The following is a 25,294-nucleotide window of genomic DNA, read 5'->3' on the forward strand; positions in this document are numbered from 1 at the left end:
ACGGTCCCACCCTCCCTAATTCTGCTTCTATTTGCAAGCATTTTTGATACACTGAACAGCACACTAAAGTGTTTCTGTAGAGAAGTGATAGTCTGTGCCAGATGGTCCTGTGTTAGTTATGTTAAATTTCACTGAGTTCAAGAGTTGGTTAATTGCTTCCAGTTGTTTGCTCTGTAAGTGAGAAAAACAGGCTCTCTAAAAAGGAGGCGGCAGTATTACACTACTTGCTATTTTCTAGGGATAACCATATCATGAAGGAAAGGACAATGGAAGATCTTGATCTACTGAGAGATAGTTGGTAGTCACCTAAGTGTTCTGAAATATACATGGAATTTTTGCTGCTGTGGGAACAATTAAAGATTGCAAGACATAATATATCTCACACAGCAGGATTTTATTTTAGTGAAGACACAGATTTTCCCACACGATCCCTCCTGAGAGGAAAGCCTCTCATTTATTGTGCATAAATATTAGGAAAAGACTTAGGAAAAGACAGAAATAATTAGTTTTCTGGCAGATACTTTACACTTAGTCCAAAAGTTGGGCTGATGCTTCTCACTAAGGAACGCTCGATGGGAGGTTGCTGTTATTAACAAGGAGATGGTAAAAATTTGCCACAGGGAATCACTGGCATCAATACTACTGCTCACCCTTACTGGATAACTGGTTAATGAGCATTTAAAAGTGGATAATTAAAACACACTCTCTTTTGCCTTAAGGTTGTTCTGATTAGCTGTTCCTGCAAGGAACTAAATCCATGTGTGGAAATTCATTTCAGAACAAGAGTTCCTTTTTACTTTTTTGGCTTAACATGCTTCAAAAAGCTATTGTGTTTTAAAAATAACACTCTGCCTTGATCCACATTTATATTCAGGAAGAGATCATAGTTAAAAGATGACAGCGTATAGGACATACCAGAGAGATACACAGGTCCTTTCTAATAAAGAAGGAAAGTAACTAGAGCGTAACTCTACTTTTTAGTACTGGATACTTTTTGCATGGATATTTGTGAATCCCTACTCCAACCACTGTCCAATTTAAACTACTAGCATTTTTTATATTGTTACATACTGACAGCTGATTTTTTCAACTTGATGATGAAGAAACGAGGCTGGAGTTATAGTCTTTCCTAGCAGCTTGATGGAAGAGCACAGGGAAATTTAGGATTAGTGTTTATGACTAACTGGTCATGTTCATATAATCAGGCCTGATTTTAGCAATCTTACAGGGACCCATGATTCACTGATGATATGCCAGACTGATTTCACTGATTCGCACTCAGCAGGTGTGGATGTAGCTGAGCTCTTCTCAACATAGGGCTGAAAACGGGGGCAGCGTTATGCCTCTGGTACACTGGGGCAAACTAACACTCCCTCTGCTGAGTGAATGCTACCTGATAATTAGGGGTACCCAGATAATGCCTGTAAGGTGCCAATGCACTCTCCAGGAATTACAGCAGTTCCCTCATTTTTCATCAATCTCCTCTTCTTCATGAGGGTCATTCCCCCTGCTTAATGTCAGCATGGGTGAGGATGACCATGGACTGCAGTGCTGCCTCTGCGCTATATGAACAGTGCCACAAACAGGGAGAGTTCAACAACTGGATCTTCCAGCTTTCTAGATCTTTTGTACAGTGCAGGCAGTGTACACAGGCCATGGTACTACTGCAAGACAACTCTCACTGGATTAAGCTGGACTGTAGTTGAATCTATCTTTCTTATACTGACTGGGTGTAAGCATCCCTTTGCTTTCCCCCTCTCCTTCCACACTTCAAATTACAGCTCTTCATTCCCCCTCTCCTTCCACACTTCAAATTACAGCTCTTCATTCCCCCTCTCCTTCCACACTTCAAATTACAGCTCTTCATTACTGATAAAGAAATAAGAAGTGACTTCTCGTTTCATTTCTTCCTTTCCTCTTGTTTTCCAAACAGATAGTATTTTCTGAAAGGTTCTATCAACAACTGGACAGACAACATGAGATATTATAGATTTAACATGATATATCACAAGCAGATAAAACTAAGAGGAAAATACTTTCATCTCTGCGTAACAGGTCTGTTTCTTGCTGCTAACACCTGATTTACTCAAACAAGTGAAGAAAAACTAACAAAAAAATCTGGATTGCTAAAGAGTGATGTTGTGGACTTTTCAGCCATTGATTCCTATTGATTTTTTTATTCCTCCAGTGCACAGCATCAGAAAAATGAGACAGAAGTTCCTCTTTTTTAAAGATTAATGACAGCCATACAGCTTTCCCCTACTCCGCCAAAGTCTTTTTTTTAAGAGACAAAAGGCACATTTCACAGGCATTCCTTCATAAGTAAGATTTTGTGATTACAAGGTTTACATAAAACTACATGAATAAGATTGAGATTAAAAAAAATCTTCTGCTCACAGCTTTTCTGACATTACTGCATAGAGACATGCAATATTGCAAGGTGGTATGATTGAACAGCGACACTGAACTGTAATTTTAATTGGGTTATTTACATATAAACACACTAAATGGGGAACGAAGGCTACTTTCAGACCAAAGGAACAGAAATCGGGTGAGAAAACACTCCAGTGCTCAATAAATAAAATACACTGTTCTATCTGATTTTTCAGGCTTTGTGTATCAACTTCCCTCTATGCAATTGGATGACAGAAAGTATTTTACAAGAAGAACACAGAACCATCAGAAGACAGTCAGGAAGCATTTGGGAAGATGAGCTCAACCCATCCCATTCTTTTGGAAAACAGCCTCACAGCGCTGAGTTCCCTCTAGCATGAAAAGCAGCTGTTACTTCAAATAAGATTTTTTTTTTTCCTTACTGTTTTTACTTCATTGTAAATCTACAGGGCTTTTTTAGGATCACCTGCTCTGCATAGCAGGCATGTCAGCCGTGAAAGAGAACCATTATTTGCAGTCAGTCAACATGCAAGTGTTTCAAGTATGAATAGTACCATACTACACTGAGAATATACTAATATAAGCAGTAGCATGGGTCAGCGTGTTTTTAATCCTCCTTTGAAAGGGAACATTCTCAGTGAAGTCAGTGACATATATTGCACAGGGCTTCAGAGGGTCTCCTGTTAGCAACCGAGCACATTTACTGCTTATAAAGCAGCTTGAGTGGAATGCAGGAACAGGCCAATTCCGGTGTGCCCACCTTGCAGTACTCAGTGTTTTCACCCTTAGCGTGCAGAGGAATGGATTTTAAGCGACTATTCAGTTTCATGCTTTGAGCTGGAGAGAAGCTGAGTTAATAGTTGTTAGTTTCCATAGCAAGAGCTGTTTGGAATTAGCACTAAAAGAAAGCATACTTCTTTGGGTGGGAAATAAATCAGTGCAGCCGAGAAAACGCATTAGGAAATGGACACTTTACAGAACAACTGGAGATGTGCTTCTCTTGGACACTGCTGAATGAGATGGGGTTTTCCTTGACAAGTTTAAGTGGCTCTCGCGTAGCACAAAGAAAATGGCACTGCAGGTGGCTTTGAAAGTCCTGCATTTGCCTGTGGCACAGTCTTATTGTTGAGATGTCTTTGTGGGGGGACACCGTGGAGAATTGCACGTTAGGGATGGTGAACCACGGCAGAAAGATCTTGCTTCTCATGCAGCCTGCCTCCTGCATATCTACTAAAGGAGTGCCCATCGTGGATTTGTGTGCCACTTTAGATTTATTTTCTTTTCCCTCCCCCTAAAGAGGAGTTCAAAGTCATTATGGAATTGACGCTGCCGAGTTTCCTTCTGTCAACCCGTTTCCTTGAGCGCGTTAGAGCTGCAGTCGGAGCCCTGCCTCGGGGCTGCAGGACATCTTTCCAGAGGGCATGAGGGGCGCTCCCCTCAACTGCATGCGGGTCCCCGCTGCTCAGGAAGGGACGGAGGGAAACCCGCGGGCGACTCGGTGCCCGGCGGGCAGCCGCCCCTTCCCGTCCCGTGAGCACCGGGGAAGCTCCGGCTCCCGTCGCCCGCTGTCCCCCGCCCGCGCCCCACTGGCGCCCCGGGAAGGTGAGGGGCGGCCGGACACGGCCCCGCTCGCTTCCTGCCTCCACAACAAAAGGCACCCGCGGGGAGCCCCGCGGGCCTCGCTGCCGGCCCTCGGGAGGCAAACCGCGGCCGCCCCCAGCCGCGACGCCTGCGGGGCAGAAGCCGCCTCCCCGTCCTCGCCACTGACCTGTGCAGCAGGACGCTCTGCACCGAGTCCAGGTCTTCCAGGTTCCTGGTGACGGGCCGCGGGATGCTGTACCTGCCCGCCCCGAACATCGCCCGCCCCGCGGCCCCAGACTGCGGGAGGCCGCGGGCAGGTGCGAGCCCTTCAACCCGCCCGCCTCTGCCGCGCCTCCCGTGCCGCGCGGTCCGAGAGCCCGCCGGCGCCACGCCGCGGGGTTCGGGGGAAACGCGTCCCACGCCGCTGGGAGCCGGGCGGGCGCCGGGGAGATGGTGGGACCGGTCCCGAAGGGATGGGGGTCTGCTGCGCCGGCCCCGCCGCGGGGGCTGATCCAGGCTTCTCAGCAGCCGCCGAAGGGGGCTGCCTTACACTTGCGCGGTATTGCTTCTCCCAGGAACTAGCAAACCCTCAAAACATAAGTTTCATATAAATGCAGTGAAATCATTCTTAACTGCAGCCGTAGTTTGTTTTCCCAGAGCTCCATCCACAGCTCCCGTTATGAGAAAAAAGTTTTCCCCACGTACTGTCCTGTTGGTTAAAATAATGGAATTGCCCAATTGATTTTATTTCCTTAAGTATTAATATGAAAAATTAGTAATTCCACAAAATCTAACCCAGTCTTTGTTTCCCTTTTTCACAACATAGTAATTACAAGCGCTTTCAGATGATTGCTGAGTTACAGGACTCCTTACTGGTTTCCCAGCTGCAAAATTCTGACACAATACATTGAATGATCAGGGATGTGAATGCATAAAAGTGGTGTGGCCCATATCTTCACCATTTTTATTTCTTACCCATGGATTGCCATCATTTATTTTCTCTGCTCCCTTTTACAAACAAATCAGTTTTCTCTAATGTTCAGAATTTTTCAAGATGTGGTTATCATCTACTCCAGATTATAAGTAATTTAAGATCAATGGTTAATAAAGTCTTGCAATCAGTTATTAAAAGCGTCAGGTTTAGTTTCAAGTCACTGTGTCTCAGAATTGTAGCAACACAGCAATGAAGTTGTTTACCAGAAAGACCCTTAAGGGGAGGACCATTAGCATAGTACAGAATGGACAACAAATTGGAAGCCATTGAATATTTTAACACCCAAATCCATGGGATGTTGGCCGCTACATGGAATAAAAGCTTCAGCTTTCTTGAAGACTTTGGCTTGAGTAGACAGTGGCAACAGCTCAGTTTGGAGAGGATGAATGCAGAACCACCATGTGTCTGTGGCCGGCTTCTCACTAAGCAGTGTGTCTCTAATATTTAGAAGTGTTACCATTTTTTCCTTTTGTAAATTTTGCTTTCTTTCTTTGGTACAGCTAGAAATGTCAAGGGAAGGACAGTCTCCTCCGAATTCTACTCATATCAAAGATGTGGGAACCACCATCAGCCTCTGAGGTGAGTAACAGCAGCAGTACTATCAAGGATTATGACTATAAAACCTTTGTGAAGATCTGTAGCACGACGGCTGCCAGGGGTGCCGGGGAAACTGAAGGTATACCAGGGTTTTGTGTCTAAGGAGCAGTGGAGACTAGCTGGAGGGGTTTGGGGTGTACAGTGTCAAAATAAGCATAATGTTTCCGCAGTGAAGAACTTCTAGCCAGAGCTGCTAGTACTGTGTGTATTTTCCTTATGCAAATAAGAGGCAAAAGTCCCTACACATGCATACTGAAGCTATAAATTTTAGGCTAGAATTTCATGCAGATCTGGCAGTTCAGCAGCTTATCTGGACGGCTTAGACTCCCATCAGTCCTGTACAATGTGGTTTTCAGAACAGCATTATGTAACAGCAGCAGAGCAAAACACTGTAGAGGTTTACTTTGCTATGTTTTTCTTCAGTCTTAGTACTATTTTTATGCCCTGAGGGAGCAGAGATGTTTAATTTTGTACACAACAGGAGTGTGTTTTCCCAACTCGCTTAGGATGACACAAACCCCACTTCTAGGGTTGGCATTTGATGGTAGAAAACAACAAACCCCCCAAACATTACCATCAAAATCACAGTGCATTGCCAGAAGGCTTTTCCAAGAAGCTTGTCAGCTTTTCTTTGTCCCTGGGTTCCTTCTCAGGGGAGACCTCTTTTTTTGTGTTTCTCGCAACTACTGACCTAATGCTGAGCTTAATGATATCTGCTATTAATACTGTACTTTTACATGGGCTTCAAATTGATTGTGAAGATCTTTATTAGAGTTGTTTACAGCTCAGCAAAACTAGAACATGTAAACATAAATAAAGAGAACCTCAAAATGTGCCAAAATGAAAAAAGGTGATGTAGGTTTTGTGCAGCTTATGACATGGCCGATCTAACAGCACCATGCTGCTGATAAACCAGGTAAAACTGCTACTTTTAAAATCAAATAGAATGTTTTCCTAGATATGAATTGCAACCTCTAGCATGTTTAGTGTGCCTAGGCTCAATATTTGTGGGTGACAACTGGAAAATGGAGGAGGAGCAGAAATTCAGAAGTGATACTTTCAGAGCCATGTATTTTTTTTCCTCAATATATTTGTTACCTTAGCCACACAGAAGAGTGTTAAAAGAGAGTTCTGAGCTAGCATTAATCTTCTAACTCAACTTCTGCAAATCCTCCAGCCTTTGACATTTACAAGAATTATTTTAGTTAAATCTTACAGATTGACGTTTCACTACAACACAAAGTGCCATTTCATTGTATTTTCTGGGGGATTTTAGCATGAGTGCAATAGGCCATAGCAAAAGGAGCATCACCATTAAGTCTGTCAGCTCTTGTATTTGACTCTGACTACATACAGATAACATGGCATTAGAGCATATTTCCTGAATCCAGTGAAATACATGCAACTGGAGAAAGGCTAAAAAGTTCTACAATGCAGAGAAACAAAACCTTTAGTGACTGGGGAAGGAGGAAATTTAACCAGATTAAAAACAGAGCAATGACAAAAAAAAGAAGAAAAAAGAAAGAATTTTAACAGGCACCCTATACACCAAATAATTGTAGGATGCCTGGGCTCCCCTTCCATTTGTGGTGCTTTTCCTGCCAGTTGAACTGCCTTATGAAAGCCCTCTGCTTTGTTAAAGAGCAATTTCTGATGTAAAAGGAAGAAAAAGAAATAACAAAGTATTATGAGGCTGTGCTTATGACAGAGATCTCTTTCTGAGATTGTAGTGTGGTTTTTTGTTAAAGAAGCAGTTGTTAGGCTCTGAATTATGAAACTATTTCCTATGCTGACAGAGTGAGAAGTTTTTTAATCATAATCCCCTTTTGGAAGAGACTAAAAGAGGTAGTAAAGCTACTTTTGCTATATTAGAAGACCTTTGACTTCCTTGACTTGGCTAGTAAGGTTTAGCATGCCTAGGAATCAAAGACTAACCTGCTTTCACTGGCTGTACAACATGGAAATCAGGTTATCATTACTTCACTTGTATGATTTGTCATTTATCTCATTAGCTGTGAGATGGTCCTTCCGCTGAATTTTGGAAGGGGAAATATTAGATAATTATTAATCAGCCCCCTCCTCTTGAGGCAACACATGCTTCCTAGACCAATATCCTGGCAGTAGCTAACTGTGGGCTGTTGTTGGCTTCTGAGCTATGGTGGGTTAAGTATGAGGCTTGAATGAAAGTGAGTTGGCTGTGATGCCAGCCGAACAAGACCAAAAGCATGACAAGATTGTAAGAATTTAATGGAAATTAGGAGTGCTGAGCAGGGAGGCTTTGGAGGATTTGTCTTATAGATCATTCTTGCTTGCAACATTTTTAGTCCTGGTGATAAATTTGAATAAAAAGCTTTTTTTTCCTTTGTTTTCTTTTTACCCTTTTTTTTTCCTGCTGGATTATACCTGTGGGTAAGGGAGACTACACCTTACTGTATTCAGTGCCCAAACTAAGGGCTATGGTAAATTGTTGTTTGAGCACAAGGTTGCTTTCCTGGCTGTTCTGTCTTTCCTCACCTCTGGATGAGGGGCAGCAGAACAGACACTGAGAATGCATCTTACCAGCTGCAGTTCATACTCCAGCATATTAACTTAAACCCCATCTACTTCCATTTATTTTGTTATGCCAAGCTATAGACTGTGGCAGCTGAGTGTCAAGTTCGCATATCTGTTGCTTTAAGCTACAGTAACTGAAGGGATCCAGGTATGACGAACCACATTTTCTACTCATCTGAAAATACAGAGATTTGACATCCTAAGGACTATTTTTTTTTTTTCATCTGACAGGGTCATGTGTAGTTTACCTTTTACTTTTAAATAGGATATTGTTTATCTTTGGATGTAGTAGGTAAGCAGGGGCTCTACATCACCACAAGGGATGAAAACCCATTAAGGAAACTGCTTAATTAGCACTGGATTGGTCTGTGTTGTGTTATATTGCCTTCTCTGGTAAGTGGGTTCATTAACAAGTATGCTTCCACTGTCTTAAAACTGAAGAATAACTGCAAAGATTAGTAAAAAGCAGTGATTTGCATTAGTGGATATAGTTCTTCAGAATCATGACCCATAAAGAACAAATATGCATAAATTCTGCCATTCTGTGTAGAAACATTCTTCAAGCCTATAGTGGTTTATTTCTAGTATTACTCGATCTTCTCCTGATTAATAATGGAGAGTGATGGCAGTTTTTTGCAGTGAATATTTGTTCTCAGATAACAGGGCAGGCTCTCACCAAAAGGTGCATGCTCAGGCTGCTACTGCCTGTCTGTTGCTGTGTTTAAATGCTTGAGGGATGGAGTTGGTAGGGTATTTTTGCCAAGATGTTTCCAGGCTCCGCCTCTTTTCCACAACCAGCTATCAGGGATACAGGAGGTAGAGGCAATATTATACTTTTCACTTCTGACAGGATCAAGTATGGACATCCACCTCTGGATTTGCTTTTCATTCTAACTGAGGCTAGAGGCATATTAAAAAAACCCCAAAAAACCAACACCGAAACAATGAAAAAAACCCCAAACCCCAAACTCACCAAACACAGAGATTTTGGTGTTACCGCATCAGTAACTCTCTTCTGCCTATATCTGGGTTGCCCAAGCTGTTGTCCTCCTAGCTCCCTCGTATTGTATCAGCACTGCACTACAGAGAGCAGGATGTTTAGCTCAGCCATGCTGGGTTTAGTGATCTGTCCTTCTTTAGTTCAGGGGCACTAAACACTGCGCACAGTTGTCAAGTCTGCCTTCAGTTCAGCTTTCTAGCAGCCAGAGAGAAGATCCAGTTTATTTGTCAAACAAATATGCTGTAACTCTGGGATCTCTCCAAAGCCAGCCACAAAGGCAAGGCTTTTGACAAACTGGAGGAGTCAGCAATACAAGAACCCCTGGAAATAAGAGTTAATAGTCCATGAATATATCGTTAGTCCAAAGAGTGATAAACTGAAGAGCAGCATAGTGTCACTCATTTCATATCAACCTATCAGTTCCCCTGTGCAAAGACTTTTCAGTAGTCACTTTTCAGGGTGACATGTTGCCACCCTACTTTTCAGGGAGTAGGGTGGCAACATGTGGCTGCTTCATGGCCTTTAAAATAATTCCCTGGATTCTTATTACTTCCTCTAAGAAAGTTTTTGGTACAAATGAGGAGTTTAATTAAAGGAAAGCTATCAAAAAATTATTAGATTATTGATTTATTGCAAAGACTCATAAAACATAATTAGATTGTGTTAAACTGAAGCTGATAAAGTTCTTGTAAATTTGTCTATAAATATGGTTTCTGACCATCTGGTCTTCTGAGAAATAGATGAGAACCATAAAAAGGGGCAACTTATGTTTTATATGAACATCTGGGCAAAGTATAAGAATGTCTGGCAAACATGCTAAATTAAAAATAAATCCTTGAACTTTGACCTCAGATTTATTTTCTAGAATTGATTTTAAGGCTCCCTCTGCCTCTTATCCCCACCTTCTGGACCTGTCTAGTTTCTGAAGGCAAAGATTGAGTTCACTCCTTCCACCTTTTCTTCTTCCTTCAAGCAGCAAGTAGGCCTGTTTGCCTGTCTCATCCAAGGCAAGCAGCATGATGTTGCATTGTGGTTTTGTTTGCAAAAACTTTGCTTGAGTGTTTGTTGTGGATTTATTTTTTTTTTTGTTGTTTTTACAAAAATAGGCACTTTTTTTTTTTTGCAAGTCCAGCTCCCAGAGACATGTGAAAATTTATTTTGAAGAATATTGTTCCTGCAACTAATCCTAGTGATTTCAAAGTAGAACATGAAAATTCAACATTATTGGTTCCATTAAGAGGGCAAAAACGTATTTTTATTCTTTTCAGCTCTCATAATTAAAAAGAAAAATCTAATGGTTAATGATCTGACTTATGGTAATTGATATTTGGGGCTGGCAATGCAGTATATCATTGACAGCAACCCCTGGCAAAACTCATTCTGTCATATATTCATGTAATAGAATGCTGAGATTGTGTATTAATATTATTTAACTCTAAAGGAAAGGAAAATCACGAAACATTGATTAGACAGCCTGTGTGTAGTTTAAAATGTCACATACTTTGTATGTGCCATCTCACAGGCAACACTTCTGGATTAAGCTGAATTTTTCCTTTTTGTGGGAGACACTCGAGAAAGCATATTTTTTTATGGATTAAACAATTTGTATAACCAGTTTACTCATAAGGTAAGTAGGATTATTTTAAAGGCTAAAGTCCTTTCTAATTTTCCTATCAGGTGTGCTGAGAATCCTCTGCTTCTTAAATATGTAAATCGGTGTAAACACTCAAAGCAGTCACAATTGACTTATAGCTTAAGAAAACAGATACTTTTCTCACTCATTTAGTCTTCATCAGAGGTTATTCTTTTCAAATGTAAATTTTTTAGTAGCTCACAAGTTTTAAAAAAAGCAGAATAGCACCACCTGGTGCTGAGCAAAGTTTTTACGATCAATTCCAATCACTTTCTGGACGTTATTTCTGTACAGATAAACTACCACCTTTCACAATCATGATTTGAGGTCAAATGATTAGGGACTTAACGTTTCCACTATCTCTGTTCTTAATGCTTCCTGCCCCTTCTTTCTTATAGGCACTTATTTTTCTAAATAATTACCTATTATTTACCAGGTTTTAGGGACTTTAAAACATCTTCTTGTAGCTTAAACATTCTGGACATGTGTAAGAAGTTATCAATTAAAATCTGATTTCTAGACTTTTCCTCAGCTGGTGTAGATTTAAGGATGATGAAGAACTACAGCCAGAAGTGAACTTCATTGCTCTTTTTCTTTGTTTCTGATTATTTCTGGCCTTCCTCATGGTGCTTGGAATTGAAAGCATAATTGAGGTTAAGACCTACATACTGAAAGGACTTCAGATGCCTAAAACCTGTCAGAATCAATGGGAAGATCAGTGCCTGAGGATGTATCCCTAAGAATTCAATTTCTAGGCATTATATATTTATTTCTGCAAATAAAAGAATTAAAGATAGCGTCGTGTATTTAAGACATCTATTTTCTGCCTGATATTTATACAGTCCTCAGTTGAAGCCCATGAAAAGTATAAAAAAATCCTTTGTATGTGACATCCCAGCAGGAACCCTAACTTCCAGCTGCATCTTGAAGCTACCTAGAATTATAGGTTAGATTTCAGTCTCCAGCTGCGCTGTCACTCTTAAGGCTTTCTGATTCTGAAGACTGCACAAACGATAAAAGGAAACCAACATCTCAGCATTAAAACTGATAAAAAAAAATCCTTTCCCCACAGCTCAGCTGTGTTTCTCCTAACCTACCTTCTCCTTCAGCAGTAAATAAAACCACTTGGGAAAAACACAGCCTAATTTTATTCCTGCTGAAGCTGTTGAATGCTGAAGCTATTGGATGACAAACTGCCATAAAACTTTATATATTTTCAAAAGGGTTAACTGGCATTGGCTGTTCCTTTACTTACTGTGAGGAACATGTTGCAGTTTACCATTCATTCCTCCTTGGTGACTGATAGTAACATTGTGATCACTTTAAGCTGATCACACACATTAAAGCATCACTTTCTGTGTCACTGTTTTGATTATGTTACTTTTTAAAGATGACTTGACTACAATTATTTTAAAGTGAGAAAATTATTTTCATAAACTCAATACATTCGTATGGTAAACACTGATACATTCATAAAATAAATAAGCCAATAAATAGGTAAACTCATACATGATTAGGGGACATAAATGATTATGTGTGAGTTTGTCACAGCATTGGTTTGGATTTTTTTTTTTTTTTCCATTTTATGTGTTTGAAGTATTAAAACCTTGTAAAATTGGTATTTTTTCAGATTAATGAGGCATAACTAAGCAGCTTTATGTTCAGAAGATACTGAGATGTCTTCATGAGTGCCCACAGCAGGAGGGTACAGATCTCTTAGCTACCAAGCCAAAAACTTACACAATAAGAGTGATACTGTATGAGATACTTGATTGACCCTAAAAATGTGATCAAAGCTGGTTAGCTTGGGCACAGGGCTGTAATGATTCATTACTGCTGCTGGGCTACGTATCAGGAAATCAAAGCATTCACAGCTCTAAAAATAATTGTTATTTCATAGAAAGTTGCTAGCTAGTTGATGAAATCTTGATGTTAATGTAATGTAACTTTAGTTTCTTCTGGTCTCTGAAATCTCATCCATTTGTTTGCCGTCTATCTTATCAAGTCACTTTGATCTGACAGTCTCCTATGTCCTCAAATTTTTCCGTAAAGCAGATGCACTTGGTCTTCTTGATCCAGTGAGCAGGATCACAGAGCTGAAAGAAGGCTGTGGCACTGCAGTGACAGAGCTGTCTAGCCCTGTGCCCCAAACCCCTGGAAAATCCACTCCTTAGCTATAGGTAGTGTCATGGCTTCTTTGTCACTGCGTGACTGTAGATACATCACATTTCTTGTGCAGCCATGTCCTGAATGCATGGGTTATCCAATAAAAAGGGTCTTTGACTTTGCAAGGGAAGTCGGGAGGCCTACTATTCACTGTTTTGATTTCAAACACTGAAAACATTCTGCAGCCTCGCTCAGCTGAGGACTGTTCTATGAAATCCAAGTAACCAACCATGGTAACAAATTCGCACTGACTATAAATTTAAATTTGCAAGCAAGAAACACTAGAGGGCATTGCAAGTTCTGTGCACATACCTCTGCTAACTCCACAGTGCTCTGCTTTTAACTGCAGTCTGCTCAACGTGATTAGCAAATATAAGATTATTAACATGATGGAGAAAGCTGTGGAGGCCACATGCAGACTGAAAAAAAACCCCTTCTGGCACTTAAATGGCAAGTACAATGATTGCTTGCGTCAGCAAGCACATGCGGCATACAAAATGCAAACCAACGTAAGATGAAGTTGCACATGGCTTTCGCTGAAAATGAAAGCAAACAGTTTTAGGTACAGCCATTTGTGAAAAAGGAGTTGTATAATTTGGCACTGGCAGCTGGTAGGGTTATATATTCCAGCCTATCTCTGGTCTGAGAAACGGAATATTTCTTTTTCTCCCGCATGCATTGTATAAATTTGTTCAAACTTTAACAAAAATACAGAGAATTTCACTGGGGTCTCTTTTAAGTGAGTTTTAAACTGCATGTGTTCTTATAAAGAGAGAAGGAAAGTAAAGACAGAATGAGCATGCACAAAGGGAGGATTTTAAGAGTAGTTCGGTAGTCATTAATCAGTGATAGGAGCAGAATTTGCAAGATGGTTCTTCGATTTTCCTGCAACAAATGCAAGCTCTTCAGAAACTTCTTTGTCCTATAATTCATGCCACTGATCTTTCTTCCTGAAAATAATAGTGCAGGAAAAATTCCAAAGATGCAAGGAGTACTTGAGACAGAAGTGTGCGTGTGGGATACGACAGAGGAATATCTTCTGGTGAGGAGAAGGGTTGCTTACCCTCCCTTATGTCTATATCTGTTTTAGATGTCTGTATGTGTCTGAATATGGCAATACAAATGCTGCCTCAGTGTCCAAGGTACAAATGCAAAGTGGTACACCCTCCTCCTGCTTCTCTGACTCCTATCAGTTCTTCAAACCTCCATGGAACTAAGCATCATCACAGGCCAGGGGCCAAAATACTGACATTTATTGCTGGTTTACTTGTATGTAGTTCTGTGTTTAATCAAAAATTATTAAGTGTGAGCTTTTTCCTTAGTCATTTTGTGTATTGCTAAACTACCCAGCCCATATAGCTATTTCACATCTGTCACACCTGAACTGTTCTTAGGGATTTTAGAGACTTCCACTAGGGGACACTGTAGCTGTAATTCGAGGTCTTTTGTGGTAAATTAAGACATAGTATTACTCTCTCTGAGCCACCCTGTTGTGGGGTTTCTAGCATGTTAGTAGCAGAGACCAAGTAAAACATGGAACACGTATTTGCCACCAGGTTGAAGAGGCAGATGCATAACCAGACCCTAGCCATAATGAATTAGAGTAAAGCATTTTATATTGACTCTTGCTGCTGTCTAACCTGGTTATAACAGCTTCATTGTCACTAGGAAAAGATGTGTAATGAGCAATAAAGTTAGTTATAGTGTACTTAATGCAGATGTAATTACAGTTTTAGATGATTAAGATAAAGCCTCATTTCCTTTTCTGGAGAATCTTAAGACAGGGCCTTTAATGCTGGAATCTGCAAACTATTTGTACATCTTTAACGTGCACAAAAGACCTGTCTGACTGCCTGATAATATTCAGTAGTTTATTGAAGAAGAAAACCAGGAAGCTTTTGCGAAACCACATCAGCATATTGCCGAACAGGAAAGCAATATGAAAACTCCACGGTGTGTTGAAGAAGATTGGCATGATCTATATAGTGAAAAAGGAAAATCTTCTGTTACTTTGGAACATGAAAGAGACTAACTTAATACTGTCTATAATACCTGGTAATTGCTGCACAAACCACTTCAGCTGAAGTTTAGCTAGAGCTCTCTTAAGCACAAGTGGTTCACATGAAGAAAAACTCAACTGCATTACAGCAGAGCACATATCTTCAATTTGAAACAGCATGCCAAAATAATACCAGTGCATTCCAGAAACTTTTATAAAGGCAGAACTAATGCAGCTCTCCTTTATTAATGCCCAGTTATGTCAAGATGCATAACAGGCCTTGGTGATTATAATAAATCAGTGACAAGGTTTGCAATAAAAGTTGTACTGTAACTTGGGGTTATGTTTTCTGATGGGTAACCTGTGAAGTCAGACTATGAATTTACTGGAGATCGCTAGAAGAGTAAGGTGTAATCATATTGTTTAGATTATGTACTACTTTCCATGTTACAGTAAACTATAAAGTACACCTATTTTTTCCTGAAGCATTATTTGAAACTATTAGAGTATTTCTGCTGGTATTACATGTGGATATTGTTTTTTAAAATACTTCTAAATAAAAAAAAAGTAATTTAATATATGAACACTTGAAAGCTCACTGATCTTACTAGTTCTGGCACCTTTTGTTATATTGACAAGTACCGCAGTAGTGCTGTGCATACCTTCCATTATTTATTTGTTAAAATACCCAGTTTTCTTCTTTATCTCACTGTACATGAATGTTGAGAACAGAGGGAAATAGCTAAACATCTGTGAAAACATCAGCTGGTGAGTGCAATTAAAAAGGCATTCTTAAACCTGAAGAATTGGATTCTCAGCTTTAAGGTCTGCCATGAAGAAAGCGAGAAAACTTTGTAATTTATATTTCTTCAGTTCCATACTAAGTAAAATTTTGGAATCTGTGCAAGTTTTGAAGAGTATGTCAGAATCAGACTAGAAGTTAGGGCTTATAGAAGGACTTTTCTGATTTCGTCCTGAGCATTGAGGAATGGAGTGAGAGAGAAAGATCAGTATGTTCTTTTGCACCCCCAAAAGAACATAAAAATACTAACAAGTTACTTTTCAGAATCCTTTTGAGCAGTGGTTGTGCCCTGATCCCTTTCGTCATTCTGCAGAGCAGCAGAGGCAGCTCTTTCATTTCTGGAAAGGGAGAACACTAAGAATTGCCCTCTAGATGGTTATGGAATTCTGCAAAGGTTAAGAAATTCTGTTTCTGGAGGGAATCCCAGTTTGGTCTTCTCCACAAAAGAGGCCAACAGTAACAGCAGGGTGTTATTGATTAAAGGCTGAAAAATGCAGACAATACCATTTTACAAAGGACTAAAGAAAAAATCCCTATTGTGCAGTTTGAAATTATATTAGAGCAAATATTTAAAAATAGTACTTATTTCATTAATTAAAATTTGTTATTTTTAATTTTACAAATCATTATACCTAACAGCAACTTGTAGTATCCCTAAGCTTTAAATAATATTTCTGTATTTGAAAGGTTTTCTGTTTTTATCTGAAGAAAAATAAAAAATTCCAGCTTGTGCTTTGCACTCAATATCAGTGTTTTGTCAAGTACAGGATTTAATGGAGTAAATTCTGCATATACCATTGCAAAACAGTCCCAGTTAGCTGCTTCCCGAGAAATCATGGGAACTTTGCTTGAGTACTGAGCCAGGAGAGAGGCCAAGCAACAACTGACTGCAAATTACTTTATATATTGTCATTCAACAAGAATTGCCTGGAATTATTTTACACCTCATATGTTAAAGTCTATTTTTGCAATACAAATGACAGTAACAAGTTCCTGATATCATTTCTCTGTGCTGTGGGTCATTAAGCAAGATTTGAAACAGCAACTTTCGCTGCTGTTGCATGGACCAGTGCTTTCTGAGCGAAAGGAACAATTATCTGCCTGGTAGCAGTGTTAAGATGGTTTCCTCTGGAAGAACACAAAACATGCGTCTTTTTTACCTAATTCTGTAAAATTATCCTAAACCTCCCAAAATAACCTAACTCTCCTTCTCACCTCTAGATTATTTTTAGTAAAACAACATGAAGATACCTCTATCTTGCCTACCAGTGAATTAAAAATGAGAAGGGTTTGTGTTTTTTTTTTTTAACTAATTCAACTTATTCCAAAGACTTTTCATGCCAGTACAGCAGGAATAAAAGATGATAAGCATCCTGGAAAAGTGGTGTGCTTGTTAGTAGTGAAAATACCCATGGAATGCTTCTGTGACATGCTGTAGCCTAATCGCATACTGTTTGATATATATTTTTTGTCAGAAAAAACACACCAAACTTATTTGTACTTCTGTGGAAGCCAAGGGCAAGTGTTTTGTTGTTGCAGTGGAAGTTTTGGGAGCACAAATATAGACCTTTGTAATGGAATATGCCTAACATATCAGAGGTTGTTTGTGCTACATAGACCCTAATAGCAATAATCTTGCCAGAAGAAAACAATGGACATAGTACTCCGTTTATTTAAGCACCTCAGCTGTATTAAATGATCCATCTCCACAGTTTTCAGATCTATAAATGAGGTTATAGGAAAATAAAATGTTTGCTTATGCACCTCAGTACCAGGGAGTATCATTCAGGAGATCTGATTCCCACTTTCATGTTCTCACTGTTAGTTATGGCTACGCTATCTGGGTATGTTCACCTTTTCCCACTGGAAATTCTGACCAGCTTTTGAAGCAATTTTCTTTCTCCAACATTTTGTCTATGAGGCCATGGATGCACTGTGTCCTACTATTGATTTACACATATGCTATCCCTTTAGTTGCTGGCCAGCATCCTAACTCTTATAAAAAGGCAGTTTAAGAACTCCTAAGAAAATAAATAGAACAAAACTTTCACCTTCCTGTCCTTATATAATTAAGAATAATAAACTCATTAGTGTTATGAAGTATGTTTTATAATTGCTGAGCCTATCACTATTAAAACTATGAAGCATATATAGAAAACATAGAGAAAATTAATAGATTATGGATTTTTCAATTGTGTTAAGTATATAGACCATATTTGGGATATCAATGGACAATCAGTTCTGGTTAATTTGAGCATTTTATGTGTGGGATTGGGATCTGTGCTTCCATTGTAGATATTTTAATTTGTTTTCACATTTATTTTAAGTTGTTTTCTATCAAAGAGCGATACGTATTTTTAAACCAAAAGGCTACAAGGGTACTGTCAAGTGTTTATGAAATAATCGCACAAGTTCTCAGATGTGTATATAAAAATTTCTGTATTTCATTTCCTCCACCAAAAGAAATATAAAACATTACATTTTATACTACTAAATTATGGAAATCTCTCTTTTTCCAGTGGGAAGAGTTATATCTGAATTCTGTGAACTAATGAGGTATGAGCTGAGTGAGGCAGAACAACTTGTACAAATTCTACAGGTGAAGAACTGATGCATCGTATGTAGCAAGTAAGTTTAAGGAATGGCATCTCACTGCTCCTAGACGTTCTTTATGTTCAGCTCACTCAATATTATATCACTGTAATAAAATATTCCTTTAGCTATGAGAGACAAAATGTAATCAAGACATTGTGAGATACTAGTAGCTAGCAAAATACAAAAAAAGTTTTAAAAGACAGCGATGAGACAGAATGACAAACTTTTACATTATGCCATGTGTTTTAATTCCTTCCTGCAGTGAGAATTTTATAGATATTTTAAAAGGTTCAACCTTTTCCCTCAGTTTTTCTGGGGAATTGTGAAAGTTCTGCTTTCTCTCGGTCTAGATGTCTTTCTAATCAGAGACAGGCAGTGAAGTCTAATCTTCAGAAGTATTTTGGCACTTAGTATTGAAGCCATTAAATATTAAAACACTGAAATAAAACTGATGAAAGGCAGAGAGGGACAGACACACTTCTGTTTTGAAGTGGGGGCAGGCTAAGCTATTTCCTCCTGATACTGGTTTGTGTACTGGGATGTGGAGCAGCCAAAAAGAAGGAGAAAGACACACCTTCGACTGCACAGCAATTTCTACAACTGCTATGTACTCTGAAGGAGCTGAGGGAGCCCTGCTAAAACAGTGTGAATTGCCATAGCTGTGCCGGGGTGGGGTGCAGATCACCTTAGCTCTGTATTTCTTGTAACACCACACCTACTGAGACCCTGGAGAACGCTGGGCAGACTGAGCTCACAATGATTTTAATGGTGACTGCAGTTGTGTTCCTTATGTTGGTCATGATGTTTCATTGGTTTAGTCATTCTCGATACAAGTATGGACAGATTAATAGATTTTTATTTTTATTTTTTTTTCATTCTAGAAGACTTCTCTGCATCTTTCAGTCTGTTCTATATACCCCTGTCTTTTTAACTTCTCTCTTGTACGGATACACCAAGCCGAATCATTCTTCTGTTCAAACCATCACTTCCAGTCTTAGGGTAACTATATCAAGAGATACAAATTCCACCATTTCCCTGGATAAACAGTTGAAGTAGTTAATCACAATTAAAAATCTGTGCCCTGTTTCCAGTTTAAGTTTGTCTTAATTCAGTTTCAGCCATTGTCCGAACCATGTCTTTTTTATTAAACAGCTTAACCCATCTTGATTAACTAAATGGAAAGAAATTTTTTAAAATTTGAAGTAGCATTTCCTATGGATTAGCCTCTGTAGAGTGAGTGTGGAAGCAGGACATGCTGGTTTTCAAAATAACTGGAAATCCTTTTTACTTTGAAATTTACTTAAAGTTTTCATCAGAATGCAAAGAAAAAATTAATGATTTTCCCACAGTGGGTGAAGTGGTCACCATCAACAGTAGGTTGCAAAAGTCAATTTAGATGATTTATTACAGGCCAAATTTTATTTTGTGATGTATCACATCTTGTACTGGCCTCATTTTGAGTTGTTTCAGTGTGTCCACAGGCACTGAATTTGATTTTTTTAAGGGATAAATACAGTTCTCAATTTTTACAAGTTCATATATTCATTTTCATGATGCTGTGCTAATCATAGTGAGTACATTTAAAAATATATAAACAGCATTTGATTACATAAGCACTTCTATCTCCCCAGTGTTCCTCTCAGATGTGGAGAGCTGTCAGCATGCAATGGAATCCTGTAACTTTTCAACATTATCTAATGAAAAAAAATGAATCAGAACACCAGAACAAATTATGGATTTTTATTATTTGGAGATGCCCATAATTGCTTTGAATTGAAAAAATACACACCCTATTCCAACTATGTGCTCCAGAGATCTGGAGCAGGAATTCCCCTTGCTAACTTTTAGTTATAATTTTCTGACTGCTGGTGCTTTTGTTTTAAATTACCCATCCAGTCATTACTTTTTGCAGATTTTTATATTAAATGCAATAGTTAAAAATGCTTTAATTTTACATTTTGTTATTCAATAAAGCTCTCCATCTGGCCAGATTCCTCCTGTGTAAACATTCTGACACTTTTGTTTAGAAGATATATCAGCATGTGCAAGGCAATGGCCAGTGAAATCTCCATTATCTCTGTTTGACAGGGAATGCTTTGAAAGGCTGTGTATTTTTAATAAAGAGGACAAATCAAAGACAGAATAACATCTTGGGCCTTTGTACACAACAAAAAGGGCATATTTATTGACTCATTAATTCTAAATGTCAGATTGCTGTGTTGGCAATCAGCAGTCTCAAGTGTTCCATCACCTACAGGGAGTATTAAATATCGAATAAACAGTTCAGTATAAATTGAGGGGCCATTTTTCTATCTGAATAGTGGGTGGGTCTATTAAGTTAATTTATTAACAGTGAAACTCAAGTCATGAAACTTCAGCTGAAATTCCAGACCATAACTCATAATTTTATAGCTTTCTATTCTAGACTATTCCTTCCTCCCCAAACCTTGAACATATTTCTTTCTACTAAAAAATAAGATACCTTCCCCCCCACACTTTTGACCCTTCTTCCAGGCTCAGTATTGATTGCATTTCGTCTCTTACTTCCGTTGCAGAGTTTTTAACAGCTATTCCCTTCTATTCCCTTCTTGCACTGTGCTCCTGGCACATCTTCATTCCTTGTTGTTCTAACACTCAGTATTTGCCCTTCCCATTTCTCATTTTATCTTTCACTAGAGCTCCCCTTTCTTGCACATTAAGATGACTCTTGAGAGTACCAGGCTATTAACAGGTCCTATTAAATATTTTGCTCTGTGTTCTTCCCTGTTGTTGTTGTTGTCCACTGCTAAATATTTACAGTTTCTTTTCACTGTAAATGACCAGAGAAATAAAAATAACCTCAGCTTTGTTTGCTTGAGCATTTAATCTCCCAGTAGCAGTCACAGTTGGAAGATATTTCCTCTATCCCATCCCTATCTCTCTTCTCTGATTTCAAAAGACGGAGTCCGTGCGGGTTGCTACTATCCAGATTTATCAACAAAAGGGACAGCATTTCACTCAATTTGTATATGATTTAGAAGCATGTCTATATCTATATAGCTAACACAGCAGTATGCCTTATTTTAACACTTCCCTTGTTTTTGCCAGCCTCCACGACATACTATTCTCACTTGTTATGTCTCCTCTCCAACGTCCAATCTGATTCAATAGGGCAAGGACCTGCTGTGTTTGGATAGTGTGTAGCAATTCAACTTCCTTCAGTTTAAGGAAGTTAGGTGCTATGACATAAAACAAAGAGTAATAATCCCGTGATTTACAGTGCCCCGTATTAACCTAAACTATTCTTATCCTTCCTTGAAGTTTACAGTCTCTAATATGGATGCATAGACACCCCAAACTTTCCCAGTGATGTTCCTTGTAGTGGAATATCTTTCTTAATTTGTCAGGCTATTTTTATGATTGAGCTGTCCTGAAAGCAGCTCTGTGGGGTATGGTTATTGTGTATGCAAAAGAAAAACCTTGTCATAATTGTATTATTACTGAAATATAATGGCCATGTATTTATTTTACAAAATATATGTGATCTCTTTTGGCTCCACTGGGATATTGGATCTAATTCTTCATGTATACAGAAAGGCTGATCACGCCTAAATTTAAATTATATAAATAATCCTAATTTCCTGATAAACAAAGGAGAAAAAACATTAGCTCACAAATTTTTAGGCTCTCAGCCTGTTTAGGTTGGATGATTTTCTAGATGTTTTTAAACTGACCATGGAGAGCTATTGATTTGTATATATAGAGTAATGAGACCTTAAAAAATTTTGAGGTGCAAGTTATTCCTCATTAGAACTGATCACACTTTCTGGCACTTGAATGTTTACAATTGGACTGAGACAAGATAATCTTAAGAGGAAATGTGACTAAGAGATTTATATGGTGAATACTGTGCCCATACAGGTGTTGGCAAGTGTAGAGGAGAAGGGTCAAGACCCTATATTGTGCATCACATAAAACTAGTCCCAGTATGGCCTGCTATAATCAGGCCAGAATTAAAATCTTCAGTATGAAGAACCAGGGAATGAAAAGCTTCAGTAATGTGAGTTCTTCCATTGCTAAATATTTTTGCTCTGTCAATTTAATCCCACAGAATTTTCAAGGACCTTATGAGAATTTACTGGGACAAAAATGGACGTAACTTACCAGAACAACAGCAATTAACAGTCTGTTGGATACCCTATACCAAAGGCTTCAGGAAAATCTATCCTGCAGTTGACCCTATGATGTCAACAGCCACTCCATGTGTTCAGGGGTACTCAGCTCTAACACTTATTTGATCACAGGCCAGGCGTGCTGATTACTGAATGTCAAAGAAAACAAGAATAACTGAGCAGATAACACAAAATTGTGCAGAGGAGGGATTGTTGCTTAGAGAGTTCAAAAAGAATATTTTGGATGTGAGTCAAGAAAAAGTTGAGATTATTTGGAAAAGAGTGTAAAGCGAAGGGATATGCCAGTGAAAAGGTCAAAAAGGAAGTTTAAGGAAGAAACAACTTGTCTTAGATATTTGAGAACCTTGAATTAACATACTAAAGCTTGATATTGTTGCAAAAGAACCAGCAGCTTTCTCAATCAAATCCTATCAAGATATTGTGTTTACACATGGTATGGGTAATAAATTCTGAAGTCCTTGCTCAGATACAGGAAGTCTTGAATAAAACTCGTGCTTTTCAGTCGTGCTCTTTGGGAAATATTTTCAGCACACATCTTATGCAAGGGTATGTAAAAATCTATCAAATGTGTCTCAAGACAACAAAAGAAATTCATTTGAAGAGACTCTGCCAATCGAGATCAACCCTGCAAGTTTAGAGATTGACTATATTAAAAAGGCTTTAAAAAATTATATTTAAGTCTACCTCTAAAATTGTACTCACTTTAAAATGTCAGCTGCTGTAACTCATTATCAGCTTCAGAGTTGCATGCCCTGGGGCTTGTTCTTTCACCAGTTCAGTAACAGCATCTTGTGCCCTTGTTCAGAAAATGAAATCCGAGATTTGCATCTTTTCCTCATTCAAGTATTTCTTCATCATGAAGTCCACAATGACAATGCTGGTGCCATAGGAAAGGCTTAAAATTTAGCTTGGCCTGATTTGACGTTGTGGAGATCATTTATTGTTCTCCAGAAGAAATCGGTCAGTTCAGCTGACTCTTCTAGAGCTGCCTATTTCAGAGGAATTTTGCAAGGAACCAACACATTATTTGCTTACTGTGACTTACTTACATTTCAGTAAGTTTGTATTGGGGTTGAAGTGAAAGTGACAGGAAGAACAGTTATTCTGTTATCATTAACAATAATCTCTCATTTGATGTATTTCTTAGAGCATCCCTCTTCACTTGTCACTGCTTATTCAAGACCCAGTCACATAAGCTTCAACTGAGATGTTACTTGATATCCGTAAGTATGCAGATCAAGGAACTTTTTTGTACATAGTAGTAGTCCTGTGGCTAGGGAGCTTAAAAATGGAGCAAATGAAGTATAGAAATAGAGATGGAAGACACTTCTCTCCCTATCTGTATTTACCCCTGAATCATCTGTCTTCCAAGATCATGCCCATACGCTACACTGGAGTATGGCAGTCTTGTGCCTCCAAAAAGGTACTGTTGTAGCAGCTGTATAACTTTCTATAAGATACATAAACGTGCACTGAGTCAGAACAACTGACAGAATAATTCTCTGGCTTGGTGACCAGAACTCTTAGTTGATGAGCAAACCAGTTCCAGTTCCAAAGATTCTTTAAAACATATTTGGTACAGTTAACTATTTCAATAGGAGGCAAGGGAGATATAGAACATCTTAAAAAATAGCAGTTGCATTATCCCTTTAGGAAGTGAAATCCCCCAGGGAAGTCTGGCAAGAGGGAAAGAGGGGAAAAATACACTATTGTGGTCCCTTGTGTTTTGGGGTCCACCACAAACTTCTTCATTTTGTTCACCTACTGCTGAGAAGCTTCCAGGTGAAGCGTACTGGCAAAACCAGGCAATAGACAAATTCAGGATGACCAAAACTTTTTTTTTTTTAAAATAAATAATCCATTTCACAGGAGGAATCACTGAGCTGTGAATAATTATTAGTGAGGAGAGCACCAGATATCACTAATTTTAATGTGATATCCAAGTTTCTCAACAATCGGTGCTGCACCAAATACCCTATCAAATCTCAGCAGAAAAGTGGTTGTATGTATGAATATGTGTCATGATTCCAGATTTTTACTATTTTTCAAAAAGGAAGTAAAACTTGAGAATGGTTAGTATGTAAGAACTCAAATGCAGGGCAGAAAAATAAATTACCTAAGACTACATATTCCCTTTATCAAAGATACACACTTCTTCACTAGATAGATAGATTTGTATACAAAAGTTATAATCACAGAGCCACAGCTTTGCTCTGTCAAACACTCCTTCAAAATTCTCCTGCTTGCAAACACACTGGAATGGTACCACACCTCCCTTCATAATCCAGAAACATCAGATTGGTTGTATCTGGAGAAGACAGTGCTAAAATAGCACTTAAACCAGCCTCATTGAGTCAGTTGGGGATGGTTTGATTAGGTCTTCTGGGTAGAAGGCAACAGCAATAGTAATTCTCTGATATACAAAGCTGTAAGTTAATTTAATAAATAAAATGTCTCAAGTGTTGTGAAAACATTGCAGTGAGCTCTGAACAGACTCTGTTGCCTTGTTTTTAACAATCAGCTGGTTTCTAGGTGTATTTTAGTATTTGTTTGTTCTAAAAGCATAGCAATCTGCCTCAAGCAGATTAGTAACAGACAAGCTGGATATCCAATTCCATAAGGGGTTCTGAACAAGCAGCTGAAAAGCAACTATTTAAAAATCAGGAATCCTGTTTCAGACTGAGACTCCAAGGCATTCTTTTTACCAGGTTTTATAACTATTTTAATTGCAACATCAGGGAAAAAAACCCCAGGTATCTTTCTTTGAATGGCATTGCTGGAGAAATTCCTTTTAAAAATTAAAGCAAA

General features: G+C 38.8%; 1 protein-coding gene and 1 long non-coding RNA gene across 2 annotated transcripts in view; one reads left to right on the top strand and one right to left on the bottom strand.

Annotated features, from left to right (window-relative positions):
- Positions 1-4,337, bottom strand: part of INTU (inturned planar cell polarity protein) — a 47,903-nt gene extending 43,566 nt beyond the window's left edge. The window contains exon 1 of the mRNA XM_030480892.1: positions 4,163-4,337. Coding sequence (XP_030336752.1) covers positions 4,163-4,251 — 89 coding nt within the window. The 5' untranslated portion in view covers positions 4,252-4,337. The remainder of the gene's footprint in view (positions 1-4,162) is intronic.
- Positions 4,338-5,486: 1,149 nt separating this feature from the next.
- Positions 5,487-25,294, top strand: part of LOC115605850 — a 55,563-nt gene continuing 35,755 nt past the window's right edge. The window contains exons 1-2 of the long non-coding RNA XR_003990746.1: positions 5,487-5,548; positions 18,239-18,347. This is a non-coding gene — a long non-coding RNA (uncharacterized LOC115605850). The remainder of the gene's footprint in view (positions 5,549-18,238; positions 18,348-25,294) is intronic.

This window comes from Strigops habroptila, chromosome 3 (genome assembly GCF_004027225.2).
Source record: "Strigops habroptila isolate Jane chromosome 3, bStrHab1.2.pri, whole genome shotgun sequence".
Classification (NCBI taxonomy): domain Eukaryota; kingdom Metazoa; phylum Chordata; class Aves; order Psittaciformes; family Psittacidae; genus Strigops; species Strigops habroptila.